At 39.8% G+C, this 26,019-nt stretch overlaps 1 protein-coding gene across 3 annotated transcripts in view; it reads left to right on the top strand.

Moving 5' to 3' along the window:
- The window catches only part of DZIP1 (DAZ interacting zinc finger protein 1), a 1,252,063-nt gene that overhangs the window by 320,670 nt on the left and 905,374 nt on the right, over positions 1-26,019 (top strand). For all 3 annotated transcript variants that reach the window (XM_044072991.1, XM_044072990.1, XM_044072992.1), the window contains exon 5: positions 25,476-25,613. In XM_044072991.1, coding sequence (XP_043928926.1) covers positions 25,476-25,613 — 138 coding nt within the window. The remainder of the gene's footprint in view (positions 1-25,475; positions 25,614-26,019) is intronic.

Consider the following 26,019-nt stretch of genomic DNA (forward strand, 5'->3'; position numbering starts at 1 on the left):
CCCAATTAAAAAATTTTGGGGGGAAAAAAAGAATTTTAAAAAAAAGTTTTAAAACCCCGGTTTTTTTAAAAGGTGGGTTTTTCAGCATTTCATTCTGATTGGGAGTCTTGCTTTATGAGTATTTATTACTAGATAGAGTTAATGGATATTTGTAAGCAACTATTTCCATGTAATGTGCAAATCCATTACTTGAAGCAAGGAACCTGACAATATGCCTGAAATGGATATGGATATGTCAGTCATGTTAGGAATGCCCAAACATGAGTGATCTGAAGGTGAAGATAATGTTTTACATTTATGCCATACTTTGTACCCAAAAAAGCCCTTGCTTTCCTTCGACTCCTGCTGATAACTCCTCCTCAACTTTAGCATTTGCTGTCCTTAATCCCTGTTGCTTTTTTTGCTAGCCTCCTTGCACTATGCTGACTCAGTCTCCCCACCTTTTCCTTTTGTAATTTTTTTTGTCTTTGCAAGTCTCACATCCTTATATAGTCACACTAGCCTTCTGTTTTAATTTGTATCTCTTTGCCATACCTTTTTTAGTAACACTGAGTATATGTTCCTGAGTGTGGAAAAATACTGAAGTCAACATATTTTGTATTCTGTATTTAAAGGGTTAAGCAGAAAAATGTTCACTGCGTGCAAACTGAAATGTTCTGGAAAATGTTGATCACTGAGGAATGCAGGAGTTAATCTTAAACCACTGATAAGGAAGTTAATGGTGCAAGAATAACTGTGGTACTGGCTGGTAAAAACAAGTAATCAAACTATCAATTTTAATGAATGTTCTGTGTGCTTTCACGTGTATATGCGTGCAGGAGGGTCTATATAAGGAGAACTCAAAGTACAAGTAGCCAGACTGCTGGCATATTACTATCATGTAGCAGATCTCCATGCATGTAAAATTAAAGCTGTTTTACTTGCTTACAAGAACTTGGTGTGATTCTTCCAGAATATGTTAGAAGAGTAAAATCTTTTCGACATAACTGGCCCAGCGTTAGGGCCCTGCAGCCTTGAATCGAACAAAGAGGCTGAAAACCTGCGCGGTGGAGAGAGATCAGGCTCTCCTCGAATGAAAGACCTCCAACTGAAACAGGTTGAAATTAGAGGCCAGTCACTCTTTCCAGATTCAATCCGTGAGGTGGCAGTGAAACAGGCCGGAGGAATCACAAACGTAAGCAAAAAGAAAAGCTATTTTTGTTGTTTCTGATTGGAATTTTTGTCTAAATTTTAAGGGACTAGTCAAGGGAGAAATTGAATTTTCTCAAAGTATAAGGGGTATATGTGAATAGATTCCATATACAAGAGATCTCAGGAACAGGAATAGTTTCTCGTAAGAGAAATGGGAACAGGAACCAGTTAGCCAAAGGCGGCGACAAAACTGAAGATGAAAAGTTTATGTTTGATTTACACCCAAAGAATGTAAAGTATTTAGATAAATGGAAAAAGGAACATGGGTTTAGTGGATGTTTAAATAAGTCAGAATGTCAAAATCTAGTAAGATTACTGCGCAAACAGGCAGGAAATAAGACAAGGAAGCAAAAGAAGGTAGGGATTCCCCAGGCACAGAAATGGCTGGAGGAAGCAAATAAAAACATAAGGAACAAAATTTGAAAAAGGGTGTGGTAATTCAAGTGAAAAAGATGTGTACTTTGTTCAAAGGAAGATAATGAAACTTCCATAGTCAGTCGTAGTCACCAGAATCCCTCGGCCCCTCCCATCCAGTATCCAGACCCTGCACAGGTTATTGAGGTGCCCCGACCAGGACCCACCGCAATACCAGGCTTGGTGAGTGTCCCCCATGCGTATTATATTACAGAGAGAGCCTGCCAACACTCTTGACTACATGGCCCGAGTATTAGGAGAGAAGGGGACTGGAAAATTAAGGAGAAGGTAGATCAGGAAGGAGAGGAATACCCACTGATAGAAGTGGCAAATCCTCAAGCAGGCAGAAGGCGAGGTCCTACCATATTGGTCTACGACCGTGGACCCGTGATGATATCCAGCGGTAGAGGATTCCCCATCCAAAAGTAGATATCGTAAATTCCGTACAGATGTAGGGGGCATGGGAATGAGTTATACATTAAGCGCTGTACAACTTGAACAAGTAATAAGGCAAATCCTAGGACCTGATTGGCACCTTATTTGCGGAACTTGGGACCCCTGCTACCAGAGGAAGGGGAGCCTTGCCGTTTAACTCCGAAGTGTGTAGAACCAGAATAAAGACTCTCCTAGATAAAATAGAAGAACATTGGAAGCCCAAAGCAGATTGGACTTGCATTAATCAATCGTTCAATCAGATGGCGAAACCGTGAACAATTATCTACATCGTCTCACACAATGTTTTGATGCTCATAGTGGGTTGATTAAGGCAGAAAATCAGGCAAATGGCTAGCCCTATGAACAGCAACTGAAAATGCATTCCTAAAGGGCTGCAAGACAGCCATTGGTAACTTTATACAAAAGCATATGATCACACACAGGACAGCGCGTCTACAGCCCCTTATGGATTATGCTAGACATGCTGAGAAATACCTGAAGGAAAAAAAAGATAAAAAAGCCCAGACTTTTACAGTTAGTGAAGATGGAACTTTAATGTTAGTTCAAGGTTCCATAAATCATGGAAGAGGGCGTGGCAGGGAAGAGGGCGAGGGCGGGGAGGCATAAGTCATTCTGAGGATTTGAGGGTAGGCAAAGAGGGAGTGTTTTAAGTGCGGTAGAAAGGACATTTCGCCAGAGATTGCAGAGGACGGAGAAACCGATGGTTGCTTCGGTGGTACCGCATGACTATATGATGGTCAAAAGGCGTAGATGGAGGGTATGAGGAAGAAGAAGAAAGTGAGAATGGGGAAGTAGGTACAAGTGAAGGCGATGGGTGGGGACAGGAAATGGCAGAAAATGAGAAATATCAAATGGTAAATCTAACAGCACTAGCATCAACTATGCAATTGGAATCCCAACCAGTGATCACATTGCAAGTTGAGGGCGAGACATAGAATTTCTTTGTGACTCAGGGGCTTCTCGAACGTTAGTCAAAAGTACTGCCATATCATCCGATGTTACCTCAGATGAATATGTGCTTGTAAAAGCAGCAAATGGTCGTATTTACAAAGAGCCATTGTCCAAACCTCTGTGGTTTACCGACCCAGAGACGAACCAAACCATACGGTTCAGTAATAATTTCAGAAATCTGCCCAGTACATTTACTAGGAAGAGATTTAATGCAAGTGTTAGGTATAGCAGCCGTCCCAACCTCCGCGGGATGGTGGCAAGGAGAATAGAACTGAATAGTGCAATGCTATTAGAGGGGCAGGAGATCTACATTACTGGTATAGTAATGATTTGATAGAGACAGGCCCCAGAGTGTAGTGGCGACTCTTACAAATTTGGCATTAAGCAAATGCGGCATAACTAATCCGAAGGTGTCAGATCCATTACATTGCACAATGTATTACAGAAGATGTGCGGACCTGATTTAGAATCTGAAAAGAAATTTCTTAGTTTTAAAGTCACCAAACTAGTATTGCATAGCCTTTTTGGGACACACTAGGTAATTCTGCAGTCACATGTAGCCTTACAAGGGATATGCAGCTGCTGTATAAGAATGAATTAACCACACATATTTCAGTCACGGAGGGTAAAGGAATGTCATGGTACCTCGTGGGTAAGAAAATAACTGAATGGGTAGGATGGACACCAGAACAGTTGGCAGGTAAGGGCATTCAGGTTCAAAAACTTAACTGGGTTACACAAGCCAGACCGACCGTGCACCTCAGGGAAGACAAACCGATACAATCCCTGGGACATTATGACTATGTCTCCTTACCCCATGGAAGAATCTCAATTGCAGATGATTCCAAACTCATTATAATCGCAGGGTCAGCCGCGATATCGGACTGATTAGAGCGGCAGGACAGGTGAAGATTACACCCAAGTCAAATTTAGACCTCATAAGCGGCAGTATCCCTTGAGCAGAAAGGCAGAGGAGGGCATTTTACGGTAATCACAGCACTTTTGAAAGCTGGAGTATTAATTCTGTGCACAGACTCACCGTGTAATCGCCCTTATTTCCAGTAAAAAAGCGGATGGGACATGGAGGATGGTACAAGACTTACAGGCAATAAATGCAGCGGTGGTACCTCGGGCCCCATAGTCCCGGATCCGTCTATTCTGCTGAGCGATATCCTTCCAGCGGATAACTACTTTTCTGTAATTGATATCAGTAATGCCTTTTCTCTATTCCCTTGCAGGAAGATAGTAGATTTTGGTTTGCATTTACGTTTATGGGCAAGCGTTATACCTATACCAGGTTACGCAGGGATACTGCGAAAGTCCGACCATCTTCTCACAAGAGATGTCCACCAATTTGGCTCAGTTCCAACCAGCCCAAGGGTGCCACCTACTGCTGTGCGTGGATGATATCCTCCTGGCGCGACTACGGAAGAACTCTGTAAGTCGAGACTATTCGACTACTACACTTTCTGGCACCACGAAGGACATAAGGTAAATAAGTCTAAGTTACAATTTTGTAAATTAGAAGTCGTTACCTGGGTTATACTATCTCTGGGAAGGGCAGGCGATTAGATGACAGCAGAAAGAATGCTATTTTACAAGCCCCATGCCAACTACAAAAAAGAAATGATGTCCTTTTTAGGCATTACGAACTTCTGTCGTAGTTGGATTCCCAACTACTTGAAGAAGTGCACCGCTATCAGACTTAATTTTTGCAATACCGATGGCGGCAAAAGATTTGCTGCACTGGACAGACAAGGCAGTACAGGCATTTACTAGGATCAAGCAACTGATAGCTGGGTCAGCAACATTGGGGTTTCAGATTACAGTAAGACCTTTATACAGACTGTAGATTGCAAGCAGGGATTTATGACATCTGTTTTAATGCAAATGTATGGAGATAAGTTAAGACCATTGGCATTTTACTCTAGCAAATTAGACTCAGTAGCACGAGCATTACCACACTGTGTGCAAGCAGTAATTGCAGCCGCTTTGGCGGTACAAGCGTCTGCCGCGTTGGTATTGTTCCATGATCTTACGTTAAAAGTCCGCACTCTGTAGCAGTCATCCTTCTGCAGGACAAGTTAACATTTCTGTCACCTAGCAGACATTTATCTTGTATGACTACGCTGTTATCGCAGCCACACATGACAATTGAGAGATGCACTACCTTAAATCCAGCGACATTGCTACCTGTTGCTGAAGGCGGTATTCGCATGTATGCTTAGATCTCATACATTCTAAAGTTCTACCAAGACCGGATCTTAAAGATCAACCCTTACTACATGCGGACTGGACACTGTTTGTAGATGGGTCAGCCGCAAAACAGAAACAGGCACCGCGCGGGTAGGGTATGCAGTTACTACTGCAACTCAGATAATAGAGGCAAGACCACTCCCGGGAACTTATCCGCTCAAGCAGCGGAACTGATTGCTGTGACAAGGGCATGTCTCCTTTCAGAGGACAGGAGCGTCACTATCTATCTGGATAGTCAATATGCCTTCTCTACGGTGCATGTGTTTGCTCAGCAATGGAAAAATAGGGGGATGGTTACAACCTCGGGGAAAGACATTATGCACAAAGACCTAATCCTTGAATTACTACAAGCCGTCCAGCGGCCCGCGGGTTTTGGCCATCTGTAAATCGCTGCTCATACCGTGCTAAGGACCGGTATCACTTGGTAATGCCCTAGCAGACAAAGCAGCCAAAGAGGCAGCTATGTCCAGTACCTTTTCACTTGAAACCACACCTACAGAATTACAACCAACAGATAAATTTGATTTGCAAACCTTACAAGTCATGCAGGAACTTAGCACAGTACAGGAGAAACAAGCTGGACTAGGTATGGTGTTAGGCAGAACAAAGGAATCTATGTGGGACGGATAATAAATATGTTTTGCCTACTAATCTTTTTAGATATGCAGCACTAGTTGTGCATGGCCCTTCCCATCTGGGCCCTGCAGCTATGGTTAGAATTATCCACCTTACCTTTTGGACCAAGGGTTTCATTGCATATGCAAAGCGTTTTTGTCTATCCTGCATAGTATGTGCTAAATACCACGGGGAGGGTCAGAGTTGCTCCGGCATCATTTCCAACACCCCTATCCTTTTCATACAATATGTATGGACTTCATCGAATTGACCCGGCACAACTAAAGAAGTTTGTGTTAGTAATAGTAGATGCATTTACTAAGTGGGTTGAGGCTTTTCGGTGACACATCCGGATGCTCAATCAGTGGCTAAAATTTTGGTCAATCACATCGTCCGCACTTTGGACTTCCTACGCATCTACTCTGACAGCGGCCGCATTTTGTCAATCAGATCATACAGAAACTGTCTACAGTTTTCCAAATTGAATTGAAACACCATTGTGCCTACCACCCACAGTCAGCAGGGTTGGTGGAGCCATAACGGCATTCTAAAGGCAAGTTGAGAAAACTCATGGCGAGACACATCAGTCTTGGATTACCTGTCTACCTCTAGCCCTCCTTTCCATGCGCACAACTCCCACCTCAAAAGGTCACCCCATTTGAGTTGTTGTATGGGAGACCTTATTACGTCCGCGGTGGCAAAACTTGTTGCCTGCGGGCGTGAGGGTGAGGAGATAGCTGAGTACATGAGGAAAATGCTGACCAATACTAACAGCTGTTTAACGAATGATTGTTTTCAGGTTCAAGAGGCGACAAGATCACGGAAATCAGACCGGCGAGTGGGTCTGGATCAAAATAATAAAGCGCAAGAATTGGGCATCCCCAAATGGGAGGGCCCCTACCAGGTGCTAATCGCGACTCCAACAGCAGTTCGGATTAAAGAAAGGTCCTCATGGATCCACCTAGCATTGCAAAATCATAAAACATTTTAAGTTTAATAAAGACTTGAGTTCCCGAGGAACAAACAGACAGCAGCAATCATGAAGGACAATAATGAGAATAAGAGAAAATGGTTCTATTGCAATGTTTTATTGTTTATAACTATTGTGATTGTAATATTTCTGTTTTGGACATTTCTGTCTTTTAATGAAGCTAGCCATTCAAAGAGACAAACACACCAGCTGGCATCCAAACTTTAATACATATCAAGCGATTAAATATGCATATGCATCCTCAATGAATGTCTCAAATTGTTGGGTATGTACTGCAATACCTACTGTACACAGTGGCTTAATGTTAGGGACAGCCCCTCTGGGAATAAATGATACTTGGAATAGTTTGTTGTTTGAAACCACAGAAGTACCACTGAGAGACAAGGTGGCGCTGCCTCTTCTGGAGCCAAAATGGAACAGTGTGTTTTCAAAAGATTGGGAAAGTTAAAGGTGGGGCTGAGCCAATGTAATTTGACAATAGTTCATAATTGTACCCTAGAAGGGCAGTGTGAGACCAAGTTTGGAGCTATAAAAAGACATCAATGTAAATGATATTAGTTTTGTTGAAAAAATGCTGTATGTATATGGCCTGTTATTTAAGGGGCTAAAGCCAAATGGGAGTTATGAATTTGCAACCAATATTACCATCAAAACAAATGATTGTTATTTTATTTGTGGTAGGAAAGCATATAAATGGTTACCATATGGCTGGTCAGGAAGTTGTTTTGGGATATCTGATACCAGCTATCAGGCACGCAAATCGTTGCCTCAAGGTAAAATCTGAAATGCGTTCTCTTAATAAACCTATTAATCCGTAGGTAACATTGATGCATCATGGATTTATCACCATGACTTGGCACCGTCAGCAGCAAAGGACTCTCACATATGGACCTGGGCGATGATGTAATTGCTTGGGCTGGTATTTTGCCAGCATATGGGACAGTAAAATCCATCTGGGAACTGAGAAAACTGTCAAAACTGTTAGAGACTCTGAGTAATCGACATTTTCAGCGCTAGAATTGGTGACGGACGAATTAGCGATGAGAACAGTAGTGTTGCAGAACCGTATGGCGCTCGATTTCACCCTAGCGGCGAAAGGAGGTACTGCGCTCTGATACGAGGAGTGCTGCTCGTTCATCCCTGATAACGAGCAGCGATTCAAACCACCTTGAAATAATTCAACAAGTTTCTGAACTGACTAAACCTGGTCCAAACCCCTTGACTGACTTTTTCCAAAACCTGTTTGGAAACTGGGGTTCTGTGTTGATGAACATTTTAATTGCTGTATGTGTTGGTGCAATCATATTTTTGCTGCTTGGCTGCTGTTGCATACCATGTATCAAAATGATAATATCGAAGGTTATCTCTGCCAATGCTACAAAAGCATATTTCTCTGATTATGAGAAGGTATACAGCGTATCTGGGATTGTGTAAAATAAACAGTATACAAAATGTTGTAAGGGGAAATGTGGAAAAATACTGAAGTCAACATATTTTGTATTCTGTATTTAAAGGGTTAAGCAGAAAAATGTTCACTGCGTGCAAACTGAAATGTTCTGGAAAATGTTGATCACTGAGGAATGCAGGAGTTAATCTTAAACCACTGATAAGGAAGTTAATGGTGCAAGAATAACTGTGGTACTGGCTGGTAAAAACAAGTAATCAAACTATCAATTTTAATGAATGTTCTGTGTGCTACGTGTATGTACGTGCAGGAGGGTCTATATAAGGAGAACTCAAAGTACAAGTAGCCAGACTGCTGGCATATTACTATCATGTAGCAGATCTCCATGCATGTAAAATTAAAGCTGTTTTACTTGCTTACAAGAACTTGGTGTGATTCTTCCAGAATATGTTAGAAGAGTAAAATCTTTCGACACTGAGTTATTCTCATACCTTGTTTACTTGCTTGATTTGCTTCCAGTCTGCAGATTCATCCTTTACCCTTTGCCTTTCTATTTATCTTTTTTTTTCAGTCCAAACTGCACAGCAGCATGATCATTGTCAACTAACACTGCCTTACCTTAGATATCTACAGCACTTGTGCAAACATTAAGAACATGTTTGGAATTCTAGTCTTTCTGCCACAGTCCTGTACCAACTGGCTGAATTCCTCATGGTCCAGTACCTTAGTCAAATTGATGCTCTGTCTGCCTTGGAGATTGGAATCATTGTCGTGTCCTGTCAGATGTAGATATCCTGTGAGTATTATCCTTTTTCTCCATGGTTTCTCCTTTACTCTCTCCTCCATTCTCTCATCCTTCTCCCTCATGTCTGACATACTGCATCAGTCTGCCTGGTCTCCTTTCTGTACCTTAACTGCCAGAGCATTTGGCTTAGCTTGTAACCTTGGCTTGTTTCTGGTTTGGTGTTCGTCCTCCCATATGATCTCACAGCTTATGCCTTCTTTTCTGCAGTTTGTTGATCTGTTTTGATCTAGCCTTTCTCTCTCATTCCTGAATGACCTATATCTAACATCTCCATGTTTCATTCACTTTTGCCATTGGCCAGAATCTCTGTAATATGTACAGCACCCACCCTGCCCTCATATATCATTGCGTGCATCTCTGCATCTTCCTACTCAGACTCTTTGATTTATGCAGTTAGGCATTCTTTTCATCTTTTTTTATGTCTTTTGTTACATGCTGTGAGGACATTTATGAGTATAATTCCTATCTGTCTGTCTTGTCCAAGGCATCAAAAAAGAATAGAAAAAGCATGCAGTATGCTTCCTTTTTTTTTGCCTTCTAACAACCCTGCCATATGACTAAAATATATACCCCCAGAGAATGTCCAACTAGTGGAAATAAATGGTTGATGATAGATATTCACCTGCAGCTATATTCATTTTTTGCTTCCTACAGTAATCATGATGTTACATCTGTTGTTACAATGTATGCTACATACAATTTGCACTATCCACCTTTTCTACATTTAAAGTTTACCAGCATCCAAGACGCATCTGATTTAATTCCTTTAAATGAATGAGATAAATACTTTTATTCGCTGCCTTCAAAAATCCCGTGTCATCAATCTGTTGCAGCAGCTACTATTTTTATTACTTTTTGGTTCATACATTAGCTGTTTGCCATCAGCCATATCACAAAACTCCAGCTTGATTATCTGCTGCACCTTTAGCAGTACTTGCCTGACTTTTCTTTGCATTTCGGACCAGTACTGTAGGTAAGAAAATCTTTTTTTTTTTTAACATCTTTATTGAATCATCACTTGTGACGTAGTCAAGCATACATTTGTGTAAAAATAATCAAACCATATTAACTAGTTCAAATTTGCATCACATATATTGTTCTGTACCATATTATCAAAGCAACATTACATAAATTGTTCATTTCCTGCCTTCTCTTAAACCTCATTCCTCCTCCAAAACATTTTTCTGCATGCATTGTTCCCACAGTTTCCATTTTTTCTGTGTAATTTACATCTACACTTTTCTTCTATCACTGTTGCAGTATTCACTGCTTCAAGTATAGTTGTTTTAGACTTTGATTTCCATATTCTAGGAATTTGCCTTTTTGGCAGCCACCAGAATTAAACTTGGCAAGGCTTTACTATGTCCAGGCAGTTCAGATCCTGTATCCCAGCTCAAAAAATAATTCCATAGTTAGACTCATTTGCATGCCCAGTATTCCTGACAGAGTACTCTCTGGGGAATTTTTAGTCTGCCAACTCATTACACTCCAAGAACTTTTGTTTTCTTCCCCATTACACCTCCAACATTTGCCATCTCCCTGAGAAAGAAATATTTGGAGTCTGCTTGAGTTTTAAAAGTAACTATGCAAACACTTCCAAGCAAAAAAATCCTAAATCATCTAGAGTTAGTTGCATATTTGGGAGCCATACTTATGTGTTACGTTGTTTCTTTGTGAATTGCTTTTCTGATCTGTCTTCACAATCTTTTCTGATCGCCAGTTGATTGATTCCCAGTAGTTGTAATGCAGTGTTGTATATGTGCTAGTAATTATCCATTTTTAACAGCAGCTTCTGTTCTAGATTCAGTTAAAAACTCAACCAGTGCAGGTATTTCATTTAGGATTCTTGTATTTATTTGTTTATAGTTTGATATCAGTCTGTAACCTATCTACCACATAAGGAGTGGTTTCTGGCCCAGAAGTTGTAGTTATTGGCCTTTTGGGCAATTTTTCCATCTCTCTCAACTTTCTGATTTAAAAGCCCACATTTGCACTTGTTTATTTCTTGTAACTAGTCTAGTCCAGATACCGATTCTTAGTTTTAGCACTTGAATTTGCTTATTCGTCCTCAGCACTTGTTCAGAACTTGTCGTAAGCACTAAATAAGCTACAGATTACTACAGCACTCAACCTTCCTCAGTACCTAGAGGAAAACAGTTTTTGTACTAACTTTCCTCATTTGCTTAGAGAAAAACATGAATCTGGGCATCTTGGGGCAATATAGCAATTGCCTCATGTACACACACAACACTGCAACCTGTGAGAGATGCACTTATCTAGCCAAACTGGAGGTAAAGCTCTCTCCAACCAAGACTGAACTTGACAGTCAAGAGGAGAAGGTAAACACTTACACCACACCACACTCATCTCATAGTCCCACCAAATCTACACCACCAAAATCCACACATAGAAACACAAAAGCATTCGCAGAGGCTCTCAATAATCTGCTCAAGCAACAGAGACCTCCAAAGCAGAAACGCAAGCAAGCTCCACCCCCCAAAACAACCTAAATGACACATAGCCCACAGAGTGTGCCACTGAACCACAGCACATAAAGCAAAACAATGTACCCAGCACACTAATCATAGGTGACTCTATAGTCAGACACACTGATTTCCCACTCACCAGGCTAAACAAGGAGAAGGTTACTGTCAGCTGCCTGTCAGGTGCCAGGATCCGCCACATAACCCACACACTTAGGTCACTCAACAACAAGTACAGATATGACTCTGTCATTGTCCATGTTGGTGTAAACGACCGGAGACGTACCTCCCTGGACTACATGAAAAGAGATATGGAAGAGCTCTCCGATCTTGTAGCCCGGGCAGGTATGACCCTAGCCCTGAGTAGCATTCTGCCATCACCCAGACTGATACTGCAGTACAAGGACAAAATGATTGACTTCAACAATTGGCTAAGCTTCTGGTATCATTCTAAGGGGATCCAGTATCTGCCTGGGGCGACATGGTCAACAGACCACGATGCTTTGCCAGAGATGGCCTGCACCTGTCGCCCCTGGGATTCCGGATACTGGCTAAGGCTCTTGCCGCCCCTATAGTGCCTTTTTTAGGCAAGGTTCAAATGACAAATTCACCACCATAACAAGAACAGACAAGCAAAAACTGAGGGTAATGCTACTCAATGCTAGAAGTTTAAATCTAAAAATGCACTCACTCGAGGCACTCCTTAAAATGGAGAACATCGATATCTGTGCAGTGACTGAGACCTGGTTCAAGGCTCCAGAGAGTACCCCTGCACTACCAGCCTATAACACATGCCACACTTTTGGCCACGTAACCTGGACTGCAACACCAAAGGCGGAGGTGTGTCCATATTCATTAAGAATATCCACACCGACAGGCTAGTTGCTCAGCCTAATGCATCTGAGGTTATCCAAGTGCATCTAACTCTGGGCAAGACTGCAATCCAAATTGTAGCTTGCTACATATTCCCCACCATGCCCCAGGATTCCCAGTCCTCTTTTCTTGATATACTGGAAAATATTATGGTTCAACCAAACACCCTAATAATGGGCGATTTCAATTTCAACTACTCCACCATTAACTGGGAAAACTACTGATGTACCAACTCCTTTGCTCAACGCTTTCTGGAATTCATAATTTCCAATGCCCTAGATCAACTTATCCACACCCCTACCAGGTGCAACAGTATCCTAGACCTAGTCATTACCAACATGAGTGACCAGTGTTCCACACCTGAAGTCAACTCCTCATTGGTCCGATTTGACCATAAACTAATCACTCTAGATATCCACATCCCGCCCCCACCCCCCATTAAGGAAACCACGGTAAAAAATTTCTCCATAGCCAACTTCATGCTTCTTAAGACAGAAGTGGTGAACTTCATGACACCCATGCAGATGGACAATACAGTTATGATTGCTGAATCCTACACAAATGCACTCTATAAGCACTTACACAAATGCATGGATCGTGCTATCCCAAACAGAACCAAGACACTGTCCTCCAAAAAAAAGGAAGCCAATCTGCTGGTCCCCTGCCATAAAGAAACTGTACAACAGAAGGAAGGAACTGTTGCAAGAGAGAGTAAAATCCCATGAGTGGAAACGTTTCCTGGTCAGCCTCAGTAAGAAGCTGGGATCCTTTATAAGATCCTCCAGAGCTAGCTACGAAAACAAAATTGCCACTGATTCTAAGGACAACCACAAAGCATTCTATAGCTATGTCAAGAATCTCAATGGCAACACCCAGATCTGCTCTGAGTTACAGCACAACGACACGAAAATTACAGAACCAACTGATATTGCCAACATCCTAGCAGATAGGTTCAGTGCTAACTTTACCTCCCTGTCACCCCCTAAAGGGCCCATATCTATACAAGAAGAATGTAGAGTCCCTGTAATCACAACTATGCAGGTAAAAACTGCACTCTCTAAAGCCAAAAACACAGCATCCATGGGACCGGACAACATCCCAGGCTGCATTTTACACAAACTTCGAACGAACTGGCTCCCCACCTAAGCACGATGTTCAATCATAGCCTCACATCAGGCTTTGTGCCCCCTGAATGGCACACAGCAACACTTATCCCACTCCACAAAGGGGGAGCCACCACTGATCCCGGGAACTATCAGCCTATTAACCTGGCGAGCCTGGTCTGCAAGGCCATGGAACGTATCATCATGGAACTCATAAACAAAGGCATTGGTCACCTCCAAGCTCTGGACCCCACCCAGTTCGGTTTTGTGAAAGGCAGATCATGCCTCCTGAACCTGATCGTCTTCTCTGAGGCAGTCACCAAAGCCGTAGACAAGGGTAAGGTGGTTCACACAGCCTGTCTTGACCTCGCCAAGGCTTTCAACTCCATCCCCCATTATGGAATTATAGCTAAACTCACTAAACTAGGTATAAATCCCTATGTCACAAGATGGGTTGCCAACTGGCTGACTGACAGAACCCACACTGTAAAAGTTGCAGACTCCAAGTCTGACTTCAAATCAGTGACAAGTGGAGTACCACAGGGTTCAGTCCTGGGACCTCTCCTGTTTGGTATCTACTTTTCTGAAGTACAGGCTAACACAGAAGGCCTCTGGCTAACGAAGTTCGCAAATGACTGCAAACTAGGAGCCATAGTCGAGTCCCCATATGATGTGGACATCCTACAGAAGGGCCTCACTGAGACAGATGCCTGGTGTCAGAGCCATGGTGTCAAGCTCAATGCCAAAAAGTACATTGTCATCCCCTTTGGTAAAAGTTCTGTATCCATGAAGTACCACATAGGCAGCAGTCTACTTGACACTGAATGTGTGATAAGAGACCTTGGGACCCAGGTAGACAGTAGTCTTTCCTTTGATAATTACATCGCCACAGTAGTCAGGAAGTCCTTCTACATGGCACACCTCATCACAAAAGGGTTCTCATCCAGGAAAAAAGAAGTCATTGTTCCCCTCTACTCGACAGTCAGACCCATTATAGAGTACAATGCCCCTTTTGGAATGTACCTCTCAAGACATCTGCAGCAGCTGGAAAGGCCACAGAAGTACTTCACAAAGAGGATTACTGGCCTCAAACAGATGCCCTACACTGACTGTCTCAAAAAACTCCAGCTTTACTCCGTAGCATATCACCTACTCTGAGGTGATCTCTGCCTAACATATAAAGCTATGTCAAACCCAGAGCTATTGGACATGCTACACCTAAAGAAATCCCAATTCCTCTGAGCTACACACTGTAGGGACCTAAACCTTGTCACCACAATAAACAGGATATGTTGGAGAGATAGATTCCTGTCCCAGAGACTTCCCATTCTCTGGAGCAAGCTACCCATCTATGTCAAGCAAAGTTCCTCATTAGCACTCAAGAAAAGTCTTGATGAGTGGATGGGAAATGGGAAATGCACCCCGGGGATCACTTCTGTGGCTCTGCTCTACAATGGCACAGGAAAATAACTTTCTTGGGTGGCATAAGTCAGGGAACCTTGTTGGTTAGGCTTTCTTAGGCCCTTGGGCCGATAGCCTAGTACCTACCTATGAACCTATGATATCTGTGTCCTGCACTCAAGATGTTTTCTTGGCCTCTTCTCATTGTGTTACGTTTCCCTGTCTAATTATTTGTTCCCAATACCTTGCTTCCTTTGTCAACTTCCTCCAGTAAATTCGAGCCCCACTTGCCTATTCTTTGTACCCCTAATTGCAGTTATACCTATTGCAAAATCTCCTTTCTCCATTTCCACATTGGCTTAGTTCTTAATATACTTTCTGCTGTGTTAGGAATATGATACTTTTTTTAATTTTTCCAAATCTTTTGGGTTTCTAATACTATGATGGGAATCGACCCCATTCCTAAGTCAAAGTATGATTAAAGTTCATGAAATTAGTATTGTTTCAACTTGTGATGTCAGCCAAAAGTGCTCTTCGCAGCACTGGCAATGTGCCCAGTAATGACTTCTGCAATTCGTACAGAGTTACATGTATTGGTAACATATCTAAATACGATTGTAAATTCTTTTTTATAAGACCCATTGCTCCTACTACTATTGGAACTGTCTGGATATCTTTCTTCCACATTGCTCTCGTTTCTGCATGCAGATCCTGATATTTTATGACTTTATGTCTCTCTGTACGCAAGTCACTGGGTGTGGCAATTTCAATGATCAATGCTACTGTTGTCTTTTTTTCTTGGACCACTATATCTGGTTTTCTAGCATCTATCTTTTGAACTGTTGGAAATGGATGAACCCCTGTGATGTAGAATTCATTTTCTATGATGCTTTGTGGCTCATGTTTCCAATGGTTTTCAGTCACTTCAGTACCATAATATTCGCACAATCCTCAGTGCAACAGTCTCACCACATTATTATGCCTTTCAGTATACAGTCCTTCTGCCATTAGTATGTCGCAGCCAACAATGAGGTGTGCAAATGTTTCCAATTTGGTTTTACAAAACCTACATTTGTCTGTTTCTCCCACATGTTCAATGGAGTTCATAAACGAACGTGTACGCAGCCCACTGTCTTGGGCAGCCAATATTAACCTTTCATCTCGTGGTTTGAATTCGCCTCTCCTTAACCATTCCTGTGCTCGTTCTTGATCAACATGAGGTTCTTCCAGTTTTCTATACTTGCAACTATATTTATGTCTTTTCCACATTTTTTGCCTTCTCATCTGATCCTTCACCTTATATTCTTTTTTGCTTTTTGGCACATTCAGTTGCTGCCTGATTTTTATCTACTTCTGGTTTGATTTCAATTCCTGCTTGACACTAAGCTTCTAGTAGATTAAGCAGAGACATCATCTTAGATTTATTCTCCTCATGTTTCAAAACTTTCACTACATTTGGGTCTTGTGAGGTCAGCAGCTATGTGTGAAGTCCCACGATTGCAGATCTATACATATAATCAATTTTAAGGAGGCCGATCCCTCCTGAACGGGGAATATATAATCTTGGAATGCACTGATTTTTATAAATCATTTGGTGAGCATGAAGCATCCTTGTTTTCCTATCTAATCTATCCAAAATGTTTTGGGGCCAGTCAGTTACTCCAAAACTGTAAGTTAGGACAGGAAGAGCAAATTGGTTTATAGCTTGGATTTTGTTCCTAGATGTCAGTGCTGTTTTCAGGATTAATTGAAGTCTTCTGAAGTATTCCTTACTAAGTTTTATTTGCATTTGTTCATGTTTTATTGTTGATCCTTCACCAATTCCCAAATATTTATACACTCCTCCTTGCTCAAGTTCTTTTATATCACATTCTTGTCCCAAACTGATGTATTCCTGGCGTTGCAATCTTCCTGCTTTAAAGGTTGCTTTTGCACATTTATCAAGACCAAATAACATTCTTATATCATCTGAAAAAGTTTTGACAACTTCAGTTGTGCTTTCAAGTTTCTCACCTGATGAGCTATACAGTTTTAAATCATCGACAAAGAGAAGGTGAGAAGTCTTTACACTTAGTTGTTTTCTAGGAGTCAGATTATAACCATGGCCTAAGCTGTTGAGTAAACAGTTTAATGGATTAAGGGCAAGGCAGAATAGTAACGGTGACAGAGAGTCACCCTGGAATATCCCCCTTTGAATTTTTATCCCTGGGATAACAATTTGTCTTTTATTGTGGCTTAATTGCAAAGTGGTCTGCCACTGTTTCATAGTCAATGTAATGTAGTCTATCAGTGTGGGGTGTATATTATACATTTTTTAAGCACTCTTTCTTTTATCCATGAATGAGGGATACTATCAAATGCTTTTTTGTAGTCAGCCCATGCCATACTTATATGCTTCCCCTTTTTACAGTTTTCCACTATGACTTTATTTAACAGCAAATGATCCTTTGTTCTATATGACTTTCTTTTACTGCCCTTTTGTTCTACTGCCATAATTGAGTTTTCTTATAAATGACTGTAAACTCTGTCAGCATGAATTCCTGTGCATAGTTTATACGTCATCGGATGTCAAGTTATTTGTCTGTAATTTTTAGGATAGCTTGCAGGTTCACTCTTAAGTAGGAGCATTGTTTTTCCCGTTGTTATCCAGGTTGGTGTCTGGTTCTGGGTGCGCATATAAATCGTTCTTACTCATGGCTAAATCTTCGTGCAAAGATGTTAATACTTTTAACCAGAAGTTACGTACTGCATCTGGGCCTGGTGTTTTACCAATTAAGAGGCTTTTCTTAACGTTGTTTCAATCTCTCTGGCTGTTACTTCATCCCATTTCATGTCCTGTACCTTTAAACTTCTAATTCTTTCTTTTACTACTTCTATCCATTTAGCATATTTGTTATGTTCTACATGATCTTCATAGATACTTCTCCAAAATGTATCTATTTCTTCTTTTTTTTTGGCAGTCTTTCAATTCCTTTTACCTTATTTCCCAGTTCTCTATAAAACCTTTTTGTGTCATCAATAAATTGCTTATTTTGCACTTTTCCTTTATATTTATCTTTGTATCTTCTAAGTTTTTCCCCCTGTGTTGAAATTTTTAGTTTTTTTATTTGCGATAGTACATGATAGATCCTGGTCTGTTCTAATGTTGCGCTTTGCTTTTATCACATCTATCTATCTTAGTATTTTTGTTGATCTATTCCCTCTTCTATAGTCTTCTAACAGTGACACTTCTTGTTTTAATTGCTTTATAATTTTCTCTATTCAATATTTCCATGATGGTATTCAATTTCTCCCCTTCCTTTCCCTCACCGCCCTATCTTCATGTGGTAGAACTTTATCAGTTACTAATTTAGCTGCACAATAATATATCCTGTTTAATTTTGTTATATCGCATGGATCTCTATGAACAGTCCTAATTACTGTGTTCATTTTTTTTATCAGACTTCTGACTTTTTGGGTTTTATTAACCTTCTGCAGTCTATTTCTTTCATTGATCTTGATATATGTCCATGTCTATTAAATCAAGCAATTCTTCTCTTATCTCATTTTCTTCTAAACTGAGGCACATGCTGTCCGTTGCTCAGTCATATGGGAACTCACTGGCCTATCACTCCTCAACATTGACTGCATCAGAGTTTCCACGGTTTCTTATTCCTTTCCTTGCTGTCTAGCTTCAAGTGAATGTTTATACTGGATTGCTGTGGAAGGTTCCAAATTATCTTCATATGGCACCTGACCAATTGCTTACTGTTCCACTGGTTTCCCCTTAATTTGGATATTTATTACTCTATCCTGTTGTGGTGCTTTCTGAATTAGATTTTCTATACTAAATCCTTCACTTTGCAGTTACTCCATAATCTCAGTTTCTATTTCTTTAACTTCTCCATTACTAATCTCCTTTTCCTCTGTGTTCTTATTTTTTGTATTGTAAAGTTATGTCATACTCTGTATGACTGTTGTTATTTTGCTTAAGGATCTGCATCCAAAATCCCACTCTTATTTCTTGAATTACCCCTTTATTTCAACATCATCCATTTCCATTTTGAATTGTAGCTTTCTGCTTGTGTTATGTATAGGAGCCCTAGCCATATAGCTGTAAAATATCACTTGAAATCAGGTAATCGTAAAACGTCTTGTTCTATTGGGAGGATCAACCTATACTTCCATTACTGTACTCAGAAAATCCCAGCTTTCTTTGTCGAATGCTTTCACTGCATCAAGACTAACCAACAACAGTTGTATTTTCTGACATTCTGCTTCTCTCTGAATCATCATTGTTCTATTAATGCTGTCAAATGTTTGCCACCCCTCCAGAAAACCACATTGATACATCTCTATAAATGTTAGCACCACCTTTTAGCCATTATTGAGACAAACAATTTATAATCATGGTTTAAATTTGAAGTGGGCCTATATGAAGCTGCAGCTGATAGATCTTTACCGTCTTTAGGTATTATAGTCACTGCAGCTTTTTTTCAAGGATGTTGCTGCTTCCCCTCCTTTTAAAAAACAAAATCTTCCAGATCTTTAGCACTTTCTTCCCTCCTAGCTTCCAAACTTCCACCGGAACACCATCAATTCCTGGAGATTGGATGTACATCACCTCTTTTCCTCCTGTCTTAACTGTTAATTGTTGAGCCTCGTCTAACTCTAATCTTGACATATTTATGTTTTCCATAAATATTTCCATGTATTGCTTTTTCTTGATTTCCTCACTTCTCTCCTCTATATAAATTTTCATAACATTTCTGAAATCTCCAGTACCTCTACAGAATCTCTGATTATTTTTATTTTTATAGGCTCGCTAAGTTTGGTCACAACCCTTTTTACTTTCTGTTACCTAAGTCACTGTGCCAAAAGTTTTTGTCCTTTGGGGTTATTATCAAAAAACAGTTGCTTAACAGCAGTTTTTCTAAACTCGTGCATATCATCCAGATATTCCCTTATTTTCTCTTTAGCACCCTGCATTTGCACCTGTTCTTGTTCGCGAGATTAACCTTATTCTGTAGTACTTTAACCTTTGTTAGTCCTTCTAAATAATTCTTGTTACTTCTTAACCAGATCTTTCTTTTATTTATACCCTATTTTTAAACTTCACTTTAATTTCATTCCACTCTCTAGCTATAACTTATGGTGTACTTTCTACATTCCCTAATAACTCATGAATAATTTCCACTACCAATTCCTTACATTTCTCTCTTTTTAACAGATAGGTGGAGAAGCACCAATTATCTCATCTTTACTTCATTACCTTGTAGTTTTTATCTTAGTAATTGTTGGCTCATGATCTGAAGTAGTTATTGGATGTGTGTCAGAATTCTCAATTAAATGCACATCTTCCTGTGAAATATACTTTGTTTACCCTCGTTTGTTATATTTTCTCTTCTAGGCCATTAGATACATCCTCATTGTTGCAAATCAAATTCCAGTATCTACCTTTTAGAAATATTCCCTGCTGAAAGCTGATCATGCCAGTGTAATCCTCATTCCTTGCCAGTAGCCCCTTAGTACTACGAATCTATCATTATCTTTTTTTCCTTTTCTGTCACTATTGGCGCTCCTGTAGCAAGCGATGTAAATACTCTTTTTTTCCTTTGTCCATGCTGTTCTGTTGAATACCCATCATGAAATAATTTCTTTCTCAAATTCACATGTTCAGTTCTTTCCAGGTTTGTTTCCTGTCACATTACTATTTGCATTCTGGATTTCTTAATATAATTAAATGGGTCTACTTTAAGTACCAGATTTGCACTTCACCAAATCAAAAATAGCCGACTCCAGTTCAACAAAACTTTAGTAAACTGAAACAACGGACTGCTGAACATCTTTCCCTGGGAAACAAACCACTTGCCCACCATGGTGAACTTTGCCCTTTTCCCCAGTGTAATGCGATGTTGGAGTTGGGTATATTTAGTTACGGGGGTTTGGGTGGGGCAAAGCCCCCCACTCGAGTGGGTTTACTTTCTTTCAATTGATTTATTTTCCCTGGTGGCCAAGTGGTTTGTTTCCCGGGGAAATATTTTTGGTAGTCCGTTGTTTTGATTTACTGGAGTTTCATTGAACTGGAGTCGGCAATTTCCACTTCGGTGAAGTGGAAATTCAGTAAGTAAAGGTAGACCCAATTGTTTTTCTTTTTGTCTATACCTGTGAGACCATTCATATTCTAAGATAATGCCATTATGGTAAGAAGTCATTATTTCCACTTATTATATATAGCAGTTTTTTTGCATGTCTGTTTCCAGCTTTTGTGATGCATGCACCCACTAATGTTTGGCAGGTTAATCCTTTATAAAGTTTTTTGTTATCTTCAACATTGGAACTTGCATCACATTTTATAAGATGTTTTGTTTTAATAAAAATCCTCAAACAAAAAACACCCCCAGAACACCCCAGAACCTGTTATCTTAATACAAACACACGTAACTGTGTATGTCTTCAAATAATAAAGTTTAACCCACCAGATATGAATTTTTGCTCCTAGTGTACAGCTGCTAACACAGGCCTTAATTAACCTGAAATTGAGATTATCCAGGTTAAGACGCATGTTAGTGCCTGTGCTTCTACTTACAGTAATTGGTAGCTGTACTTTTTTTATCTTTATTCCCCTCCCAGATGTGAAAACAACTTGCATACTTTCTGAAAACTGTAACTTTTAGCCTTGGAGAAACCAGATTGTCTCCATGGAAAAGTAAGAAAAAATATATAGTTCTCTGCGGGTCTATATTAAATTCTTGAAAGCCGAAAATGTAGAATCTGACATTGTCGACACGAGAATAGCGAAAGTGCAGAACATCGAACGGGTAAACGGAAATCTTCGTAAGGGGAGATTTCCATTTACTTCAATGTAGTGCGGTCTCGGAGTTGGTATATTTAAGTAGCGAGGGTGTGGGGGGTGCAGGGGGGCTTGCCCCCCTGCCTACACCCTTTAGTTTTTTTTTTTTTGTATTTTTTTTACTACCATTTGATGTTTTAACAGTTTGATTACTAAAGGTCGACCTGTAGTGATTCGAACTGTTAAATATTCGATGTTCTAATATAGACCCTTCTCTGCTGCAGCCTGAAAGACAAACTGAAACATTTATTGGTAAAGGAACACTTTTCATTATATTCCGTATTCTCACATTTACTTGTTTTCACTTAAAATGTGTTATTAGATTAAGGCAAAGGTCTTAATCCAGACATTCACCCATGCAAAAGTAAGAGAAAACATATCGGGTCTACATATGTTGTGATCTGTGTACTTCTGGATCCCATTCCCCACATCAACAGTCCAGAATCATAGCCTATTAATGTAAACATGTTTTTGTGTAGCTTTTTGTTTTCTTTTTTGCACTGTAATGCTTACATTTATTGATACTAAAAAAAGAAAGAGAATAGGGAAAAAGGCATCTGTTTAGTTTATTAGCTTTATCACATGCAACAATTTGCAATTTATATTGTGAAAATTTTCATAGAGATATTGTTAAGAACAGAATTTATGTTTCTTTCTTCCTTTTACTTCACTGTCCTTCCAAACATTAATGATATGAAGGGAGGCAAATACTTTTCAGTTCACCATAAGTTTAACAAAGTCAACTCTTTCCACGTTTTTCTTATACGGCCATATTTCATGAATGCGATTCATGCTTTGCAGTCATACATTAATTCAGTAATTTCTGTATTGATGGCTGTCTTCCTGTTTATTTCCATCTCCCAACTCCAGATTCCATTTCAGTTCCAAAGTACTCCTGATTATACTTGTCAACTCTTATGCTTTTCTCTGTCTCTCAAGCATTTCCTGTGGAACATTTGAAAAGATTTCACTAACAAAGTTTCACTGCGTGCTTTATTATCAGAAGAATGAGAAGCATAGTCCCCTTCTGACTGATGACTTACTTTTTGTTTGACAAACTTTTGTATTTCTTCCTTAGTCTGTTCTACATCAGAAAATGATTTTGATCCTCCAGGAAAAAAAATTCTAAAGATGGATGGATACAGCAACTTGAATCTCACACCTGCCTGTGTACATTCCCTGATAACTGGAATAAACATATTTCTCTTCTGCATGGTGTACACGAATAATCATTTTCTAAAACACTTGCCTCTCTCCAGCTTTTAATACTTTGCCCTTTTGCCACGGTTTTGTCAGGCTAAACTCTTTCTACTAGTAGTTGGCATCTTACTAATACAGGTCTTGGCTGCTTTCTCTCTCTTTTTCTTTTGGAGCATACACATGGGGTGTGCCATTCCAGTTAACATTTCTTGCTCTGTATTACCAGTCCAGTTGCTTATCTCTGCCTTCCTAAAATTAGTGCAGATTTTCGCTATGTTTTCTAATTTTCATTTTTTAAACATCTCTTCTTGAACCGTCTCATACTCAGACAGCCTTTTCTGTATTTTGCCTCTGATTTTTGCAGTTTTTTTGTCTCATCTGAATATCTGTTTAAAGCTTCTTTCGCTTTTCCTATCATTTTATTTGAGTTGATACACTCCTTCAGAGTTTTGTTCATTTTAATTGGCTCTGAGCATACTTGCCTTATTTTTCTCTAGGTTACTGGAAGCCATGTTTTGCACCAAATCTGGAACTTGAACTGCTTTTTGCTGAACAACTGCAGGATTCTTCCCAGTCAATGTTTCTTCACCTTTTCTAGTTGATTTGCTTTCAGGCTTTCTTTGTTTCTTCTTTGCTGGCGTTTAGGCAGTGTACTTATTGCAGTAACTGAACTTACTAAAAGTGAGAGAGTTCCTGCTGTTGATTTGTAGGGAGGTGGAGACTTTGTTTAGTGTCTGAGAGTAGGGAGACAGGGAATGTGTAAAAACACAAAACAATTATGTGGTCCAGCTTGCCTCAACCAGGATATACGTCTGTGAACATCAATTTGAAATTCTTTACTGAGGCAACTTTGCCTTTCACATTCTTCATAAACGCACATCAGAAATGTGCACAGAAACTGTCTATCTTGTTTTTGATTGGGCAGGCTGTGTATGAAAGCAAAGTGTAGTTACATTATTTTTGCAGACAGTCATTGATGGAACTAATTCGGTTGAAGGGGCATATGTAAATGTCCAAGAATAACAGGCTGAAAAACATATTTCTTTCACTTTCCTTACAGTCAAGAGTCAGCAGTATACACAAAACGTGTGAAGAGGCATTTTGTGTGTGAAAACAGAGGGCTGTTACAAGGTTACTGCCAAGTAAAAATTATATAGCTTGTCAGGAGCAGTATGTGTGTGTGTGTTAGAGCAGCAAGTTGAAATGCATTATTATCTCTCTTATCTTTTTAATTTTGTTCTCAATGAGACATCAGAAGTGTGCAGAATGTATGTATTAGATTTTTGGAGATCAGCAGTGTATGAAAGCTAAGGGTCTTAATAAGATCACTTCCAAATAACTATTTATATGGTTTGCTGGGGTCCATATGGTGAAAGAACAATGTGGCCATATATTTGTGACAACTTCGCAGTAAAAGGTGATGTACCCTCTCTGAAGTGGCACATTTCACTGGGCCATTTTGCATGAATTTTATTTCTTAGTAGAAGTCCCTATCTTTTTATTGTAAACTGTCTTACTGGAGCTAAATGTTGCCTCTTGTATATACACTGCTATTTTTTTTACCCATTTTTCATTGACCGTTCTGATTCAACTCTTGAATGTATCTAAGAGCCAAGCCATATCCTTGGCTTTCCTCTAGCTTGACAGCTCTTCAGAAATCCCATGTTTATGCATATCTGCTGTGCACAATGAGCTGGCTTTACTTATTTGTTTATTTTTGCAAAGCTTACTTTGACTATTCAATATATTGCAGTAACACCCACATGAGGGAATGCCAATCATTGCAGAGGAGTCTGAAAAAAATCATCCATTTTTATTTTTCAGTGTGTAAAATCAAGAATATTTTATTTACTTGAGTATGTCACTTGTCAGCTCACAAATATTGCATTGCTGAGTTGCCACTGTGCTGCTTCTTTTTTTTGGATGGGTATTTACTTTTTAGTAACTCGTAAAGTAAACTCTCAATTAACCGGAACTCAAGCAACTGGTACTCTCAAACAACTGGAAAAAAATATAGATGAAATACTGTACAATTTTCATGTGTTGTACTTTGTTCCCCCCACTGCAGGAACATACCTTATGTTTTTAGAGTTTTAAAAAAGAAGATAGGAATACATTCCCTCTCTTCCCACCCCGAGAACAAGTCAAACCAAACAAATAGTATAGGGCACAGTATTATTCAGGCCTATTTTTAATAGCAACTGTCAAACAACCAGATATTACAGTTATCTGGCATCTGCCAATTTCAATGGGTGCAGGTTAACTGAGAGTTTACTGTATAATGAGTTCATACAACAAAATTGGCAGTGAGAACATGTAATTAAAATGTACTCAGTAAACTTTTTTTTATTATGGACCTTGTTTCTGCACGTGTTAGCTTGGCTGCTGTTAGCCTTCAGTACTTTGTAATTCCTTAAGGATGCAAGTTTTTCATCATTGTCTTCAATAAAAAGGAATTGTGTTAACATAATTGTGTATAATGTTTTTGTGTTATTTTAGGAACAAGAATTAATGAAACAATTTGAAAAATGGAAGGCTGAAGATAAGGAAAACCTTTGTGGAGAAATGGGGAAAATGAAAGAAATGTTTACAAAAGAGTTGAAAGCACTATCTTCACAAAATGCCAAATTAGAAAATGTAAGTACAGACACCATTTAAATAAACTAAAAGGATATGCAGTGTCCAAATTATATCACTACATAATATTTCAGTGTCCCTTCCTGATTTGAAGAACTCCACTCCACCCATACTTATAGCCCAAGGCAGGTTGATGATATAATGTGACAGAGAGAAATTCCAGTTCAGAGAGATGGTGAAGCCATATTGAGCAGTGCCTCATTCATGTCTGATTACCAACCCTCTGAAATGAATTCTGCAGTGTCAGACCTGACAGTATTAGTATTCTTCCTAGTAGCCCATCCAGTGTTACCAATGCACCCTCCTCCATGTACACACACACACACACACACACACACACACACACACACACACACACACACACACACACACACACACACACACTTATCCATAAACAAGCCCTTCA

The sequence above is a fragment of the Protopterus annectens genome, chromosome 5.part1 (assembly GCF_019279795.1).
Source record: "Protopterus annectens isolate FY-2018-M chromosome 5.part1, PAN1.0, whole genome shotgun sequence".
Classification (NCBI taxonomy): Eukaryota; Metazoa; Chordata; order Ceratodontiformes; family Protopteridae; genus Protopterus; species Protopterus annectens.